This window comes from Penaeus vannamei, chromosome 5, assembly GCF_042767895.1.
Source record: "Penaeus vannamei isolate JL-2024 chromosome 5, ASM4276789v1, whole genome shotgun sequence".
Classification (NCBI taxonomy): domain Eukaryota; kingdom Metazoa; phylum Arthropoda; class Malacostraca; order Decapoda; family Penaeidae; genus Penaeus; species Penaeus vannamei.
The window spans coordinates 41,622,295-41,629,794 of NC_091553.1; the positions used below are offsets into that span (position 1 = coordinate 41,622,295).

The 7,500-nt window shown below is 40.6% G+C and overlaps 1 protein-coding gene across 1 annotated transcript in view; it reads right to left on the minus strand.

Moving 5' to 3' along the window:
• Nucleotides 1-1,604: 1,604 nt before the first annotated feature.
• The window catches only part of LOC113800982 (RNA-binding protein 33), a gene marked incomplete at its 3' end in the record, with an annotated part of 13,429 nt that continues 7,533 nt past the window's right edge, over nt 1,605-7,500 (minus strand). Inside the window, 2 exon segments of the mRNA XM_027351793.2 lie at nt 1,605-1,889; nt 2,137-2,322. Of these exon segments, the coding sequence (XP_027207594.2) occupies nt 1,605-1,889; nt 2,137-2,322 (471 nt within the window).

A 7,500-nucleotide genomic window follows, 5' to 3' on the forward strand; every position in this document is an offset into this window, starting at 1 on the left:
CGCTTCTGTTTTGTGGAAGATGAGATGGTGGATGACCCCCACCCTTCAACCTCCAGGGGTGTTTCTCCATTCTATATATACTTTTTTTGTATTCTATCACAGATCCTCATATCCCCATTGGGACTCAGACTGGGAGGACATTAACTCGGAGAATCAGTCCAAGCTGCTGGGATTGTAACTCCCTGGGTACCCTTCCCTTTGTCTGGTGGAAGGAGAAAATCCCATTATGCTTCAACTGCATCATGGGATCTGATCTGGGTGCTACATTAAGGCCTGACAAGATCTTTAGCAAGTTCCTGATAGAGGAACTGCTGGAAAAAAAATCATACAGGAGATGAACCAGTAAGCACGTCACATTCTGTTAACTGTTTGCTAGCTTGAAAATATATGTTTACAATGTCTCATATTCTTCATATTGCAAACACATTCTTTACAAGGTCAATTCTCTTTTTCCTGCAGGTAATCATTCACAGCTTCAAAGATCACCCTCTGCCTACATGAACTATTAGGGCTGTGAGAAGCTCCCACGAGCATGAAAACCTTAACCCACTAACGATAGGTGTCCCACATATGAGACACCCAAAAAAATAAACATTGCTGGGCGTCCCGCTAGTGTGATGCTGTATCGGGCCTTGCACTCTGACGAAGCAGTGAGCCACAGCCGGCAGGCGGGCAGAGTCTGGGGCAGCCCCACCCGCCGATTTTGTAGCAGCCCGGAATCTTTTATTTTCAGCTTCAAAATATATCGGCGTTAATGGGTTAAGTACAATGTTGTCAGCTCTGCAGGCAAAGGGGCAAGGACGTGGACTACTGCAGCCCCCAGACAGGAATACTTGCCCAAGCAATGGGTGGACAACTGGCTGGTGACAATGTTTTCCACAGTCCATACCAATGAGACAGTAATGTTTTTTTGCCAACCACCAAGGGTAATGGTGGACTAGGACTTCTGCATGAAGGAAGATGATCTCAGTGATCAGCTAACCCAGCCACATGCTAAACAATTAAGTGGTACAAGATTTCCTTCAACCTGAATATCCATGAAATCCCTGGTAGTATAATTTAAGACAAGAGCTTGTGCAAGGCCTGTAACAGCAGGGAGAGCAATGAGGAAGATGAAGGAATCTTCCATCCCCTGCTCCTGCTGCTCCTTCCACTAAACACACACATCAGAAGACACTCCCTTCCAAAGATCAAGGAATCACATGCAAAACTGTGGGGGTTTCCCTGTGTTCATCTCCTAGCTTCAGGAAGTACTAGCAGCTCAAGGTGCTTCCTGAGCATGTAAATAGTTAATAATTGTAAATAATTGTATAAATTATATCTGTCTTTACCACAGAATAAGAAAAAAATAAGAAGAGAAAAGCAAAGAGAAGAAAAAAAAAAAGAAAAATGAAAAAAAAATATATTGTTCTCCCAAGAAAGCACACCACTTCTTTCACACAGTGAATTGCCACACATATATAGTAATATGAAGTATATATACTATGATATAAATTAGTAATGTCCCTCATGAACATATCATACGGTTAAAACATTAACAGAATGAGTGCTGCACAGTGAATTCTCACCTTGTCAACTTAGGGTTAAGATAATGCTCTACGCACCTTTTGCTCCTGTTCATTTGCCTCTTTTCCTTTGTCAGCGTCACTGGGTCCTTTCTCAGACTGCTTGTTACCTTCATTTTGATTCTGAGCATTTGGCTCCCTCCTCCCCTGACCTCTTTGAGCCCTGTTTGCTTGATTTTGCTGAACTGGCTTAATGTCTACAGTCTTGATGGTTGTCAAATTTGGATTGGCATTTGCTGTGGGCATGGAAAGTCGACTAGATATAGGGCCTTTCTTAGCCATACCTCCTCGCTGTCTGTTCACTGCATTGTTGAGTTTTTTCCACTGAAAATACAGAAAAGGGTATTATAAACTTATCAATTAATACATTAAATTCTTTTTCATTTATATGGTCTTCCATTCACAAAACAGATAGAACACTAAAATACTTGAAGTTACCAAATTAGGAACTATCAATACAGTTCACTATAATGAAAATTCATCAGAAATGAGAACTGAAAAGGTTAAATATAATCCATGAAAATAAAATTTTAAAAGATATGCAAGACTACGAAAAAATATATCTACTTACTGCAACAGACTGTTGGTTGCTCATTTTTGGCTGATTTATTCTCATGTGTTTGGGTGGCGAGTTGTTCATAGGTTCGCCGTCAGAACGTCTCTTGAGAGATGACCTCAAGTCATTTTCAATTTGCGCCTGATTGACTAGCTGTGAAAGTATTGCACCAGCTCCACATGGCACAACTGCAGCACTCCACTGAAAAACAAAAAATTAATAAAGGATTGCCTCTTAACCCCTTCAATCCAGGTGGCATGACCATCACATCATGAAAAAATTTGGTTTGAGAGCTGGGTGATGTGAACATGCCGTCTTCATGGCTAAAAATGGCTACGGACCAGGTGACCCTAACATGCCATCATGAGCAAAGGCCAAGGTGAGGGAAAAAGGCTCGCCATACATTCACAAACCTCTTGGACAATGATTGGTGTTTAGAAAGAGGCTTTTGCATTATTCCCATCAAGTGTGGAATGTAATGTCAGTAAGCTAAGGCTGGATGAGTACCGGCTCCAGGGAGGATGTCATTTCCATGCTTTGCATAGTATTCCTGACTGCCCATGACCAGTGGCACAGGTTGCATTACAGAAAATTTAATATAACTAAAAAATTAAATATTTGACATAATAGCAAAATATTATTTTTTCCTGAGTTGCTTATTACAAAGAGTCAAGATATGAGGTTTGTGCAAGGAAAAAAGTCTATTGCTATCTGGATAAAGCAATAAAGACATAAATATGGTCATTGGTTAATTGCAAAAAAGATTAAAATTTTGCAACTGAGAGGTATAGTCTTATCACCGGAAACAAGTGTTCACATGTACCTGGTCAACATATTGCACGCCTGGCACAGCGGCCGCTTACATACCCTACCGCCAACACTGTGGTCCAAAATATTTGCTATGATGCAACCGGATTCAAGGGGTTGATACACCAAACAGTAAGAATTAAGTATATTCTGCTGAATTAATTTAAATATTTTAATTATGATAACTTGAAATGATTGTGAATCACACTAGAATGCAGTTGCTGATTAATGGAGTCTTAATAATTTCAGTGGATAATCTGAAGGTGTAATCCTTGACTCAAAGTTTACATTTGAATTACATATTAGAAATATGGACCGGGCAGTTTCACCCAAGTTAACCTGCTGGATCCAGTTGCATCACGGAAATGACAGTGCCCAAAATATTGGCAGTGGGTTACGTAAGTGGCCAATATCCCAAGTATGCGCCATGTAGGCTCTTGAGTGGTGACAAGACTGACCTTCAGCTTTTAAAAATTTTGCAAAAACATTTTTTCTTTTTTTAGCTTTTTTGTCATTTTCCAAAGTCCATATTTGTCTTTTCATTTGCTTTATCCAGATGGTAATAGATGATATCTTTTTTGTACAGACTCCATATCATCTCTCTATGTAGTAAATAAATAAGAGCAAGAAAAAAAGTGTAACATTTGGTTATTTGTGTCATACACCATATTTTTTCATAATTTTCAATTTTCCATAATACAACGTGAGCCGCCAGCAGGCAGAAATTGGATGCTAGCATGTAAATTGTATCCTCCCTGGAGCCAGCGCACTTTCAGTCACAGCTTATGCACCTTACATTCCACATTCATTTATCGATGGGAATAATGCAAAAGCCACCTTCTAAGCGCCAAATGAGTCTAATCACACTCCAAGAGGTTTGTGCACTCTGGCAAGTCTTTTCTGTCACCCTGGCATTCACTCAAGACGGCAAGTTCACATCACCTAGCCTGCGGCCATTTTGTCCGATGACAGCATGTTAACATCACACAACCCTCGACCCTGATTTTTCCATGACAGGAACGTAACTTCATCTGGATCATAGGGGTTAAATAAACATCATTTGTAAGTGAAAGATTTATGAAGATGAGAACGTTACTCGTAAATGCTTCTTTTCTTTCATTCTGCCTCAATTTGAGTAAGGTTCTTCTTTGTGGTTATCTGCTGCAGTCACCCTTAAGACGTCTTGATTGTTCCTCTGATTCCATTGAATTTCTCCTGTCTGACTTAGAGTTGGATACTAGGCATTGTGGGGATAATGGGGTTCATTCAGCCTTATACAAGATTGTAACCCATAATTCACATGCTTTCTATAAGACCATGGACCATTTCCGGGTGTTCCACTGGTGAAATTTAATGCTTTTTGGCGGTCTTCCAGGTGTCTCACATGTGAGACATAATCCATTGACCTAAGTAACAACTGTTAGGTCTACGTGGATATACTGAAGACAATTTCTTATTACACACATTACGTCATGAGGTCATAAAGAATGTGTGAAATCATTATTATTTCAATTTACCGGGATTTGACGTAATAAAGGGAGAACAAAGTAGGGGAATTATAATCAAATAGCGACACTGGAGTTGATGTCAAAAATGGGGAAAAAGTAGGGGATTTATCATCAAAGAGGGAAAGAAAGACATTATTATATAAAAAAAAGAATGAAAGAAATTGGTGCTTAAGTCAAAAATGAAGAGGAAAGTGGGAAATTATTATCGCAATATAATTTCACATCCTCTTGACGTGTCCTAGGGCAGGAGATCGCCACTGATGAGTCGTTGTGGAAATTCCATGGGCAACTAGCTTACAAGACCTACAACCTAAACAAGAGGGTGAGGTTCGGGTTGAAAGTCTACAAGCTCTGTGCCAATACCAGCCCAGGTACAAGGTGTACACTGGGCAGGAATGTGGCAACATATCCTCTTCCACAAAAGTGGTGTTTCATTTGATGGAGACTGGCAGTTTCCTTGGGCTTGGATACCAGTTGTGTGTGGACAACTGGTACATGTCACCATCTCTCTTCCATATGTTGCAGACATGAAGGACAAATGCGGTAGGGACAGCCCAGCTAAACAGGAAAGTCATGCCCAAGGACCTCAGTGTGAGGAGGAAGGGTGATGTCTACTACTGCTGCAGCAAGACAGGGTTGTTGGCCTTGATGTAGAAGGACTGCAACACTGTTACTATGCTGTCTACCATCCATACCATCACAATGGTATAAGATAAGAGATCCGTAGTAAAGGAAAACATCAGCAAAAAGAGTGTTTACGTTGGTGATCCTTCTTCCTCTTTGTTATAGCTATCATCAACGCCTGGGCCATCCATATTGCCCTAGGTGGAGAGGTTTCACAGATCTTCAGAGCTGGCCTTGCCTCTGAACTCTTGGGGTGTTGCACTGCACCCATTGCAGCGAGGCAGGGTTTGCATCAGCAGCTACACACCATTAATGCCATTTGGAGATGTCAATGGTTTTCGCAGCAGGGTCAGAGGAGCAGTAGCACAAGTTACTACAGGAACTGTGACATGGCCCTATGCATGTACAGCTGTTTTGAGGCATGGCACACCATTCAGTAATAGACAGAAAATAAAGTTGTTTTTTATAAAATAATTTCTGATTTACCCTCACCATACCTTAGCAAATATGTTACTGAAACATACATGGCATAATTAGAGAGTCTGGATTCTATACTAAAAGGTCAAACCATTCCCAGCACCTGCTGAGATTACATTTTAGCTTTATGAGCACGCTTAGGGGTAAACTTCAATAAACTCCTATGGCTATAAAAGGGGCATAAGATTGGAGTTTGCACTCTGATTTTGTTCCCCGCACACCGTTATAGATACTGCCAGAAAATGAGGCTTATCGCCACTTGTGCCAGATGTCTCACATGAGACGCCCGGAAAAATACACTTTACTGGGCGTCCTGCCAATGCAATGCTAGATCGGAGTGTGAGCTTTGATTTTGTTGCCTGTAGCAGACAGGTTCCCGAACTGGCCTGCGCGCTGATTTTGAAGCAGCAAGGAAACCAATTATTATAATCAATAAAAAATTGCCGGGCTTCCTGCCAGTGTGATGCTCTATTGGGGCTCGACGCAGTAGCGGGCCGCAGCTGGCGTGCGGGCAGAGTCCGGGCCAGCCCCACACACCGATTTTGTAGCCGCCTGGAAACTTTTATTTTTGGCTTCAAAACATACCAGCAGTAATGGGTTAAGTAACATTCCATTCCCCAAGAAATGTATTTCATATTGACCCATAAATCCCGACAGCATGGGTCTGGTTATGATGGGATGCCACCAGCCACATGGTTCACAACAGCCATGGCATGTATGTACATGCCACCCGGCGGGAATGGGTGAAATGAGTCATCTTAGATATATCATTTCTAAGTTAATCAAAAACTATCAAAATCACTAGAACCTTAACATTTCCTCTGGGTCATTCCAAATCAGTTTACCATGGCATTTCACCATGCCTCAGCAAATCACTTGAAAGTTGGTACAACTGTTCCCTTTAATGAGGTGTAAAAGCATGCTAATTTATTTTGTCATAGACCTTAGCCTTTTCATATCATTGGGGTTTTTATTTTTCCTTATTCAGTCCCCAAATTTGGATAGTACAGTGTCTGTGGATCATGCTAATTTTTAAAAATAAAAAATGAATACTTGCATAACTCCCATATACTTGACATTTAGTGCATAGAGCAAACAAGGGCTCTAGATTTTTTAATATGCACTTATTTTAACCCACTCACGCCGGGTACATTTTGTAGCCAAAATAAAAAAATTCCAGGAGGCTACAAAATCGGCGGGCAGAGCTTCCCCGAAGTCTGTCCGCCCGCCCGGCCGTGCGCTGCTGCTGTGTCGGAGCGCAGCCCCGATACAGCGTCACACTGGCGGGACGCCCGGCAATGTTTATCTTTTCCGGTGTCTCATATATGTGACACCCGGCACGATTAGGTTAATCATAGGGGTTTCAGAAAATATTACCAAGTTAACTTGAAATACATGAAAAAAACAACAACCACTACATATAATATGGTTATAGTGTAGGAAGAAGGGCCAACCTACATAATGATCTTCAAGGTACTTTGGAAAATATGATACTACAAAGTAATGTGTTGCTTCTATATACATGCAGGAGTGGAAAATTGGAAATAGAGTCAAAATCTTGTAAATGCTTTAAGGTCTCACAAATGTTGATGATATATTATTGTCAGCTGCTTTCTAAAATATTGTGCCAATCATTTTCAGGAAAGTATAAGCAAGTTTTTTTTTATATTCTTTGCAGATATTTTATCAGTTTTGAACAAGTTGTTAACTCTTCCATTTGATATTAGTTAAAAATATGTTATTAAACTATATCTTTCAATTTCACATATATCTTCATGGCAATTTTCTTTCTGTCATGTGGATTAAATTAGTGCAAGTTTCTTATTCCTGAAACAGTGGTTGCAGTTTCAAATCTCAATGCCAAGTTTCTTCAGGTTTCATCTACTTCCTCCTCCTCAACACCCAAGAAACTCACTCCCTTATACAGCAGAAATGCAAACTGAAACATGGATTCTGTGGAAAG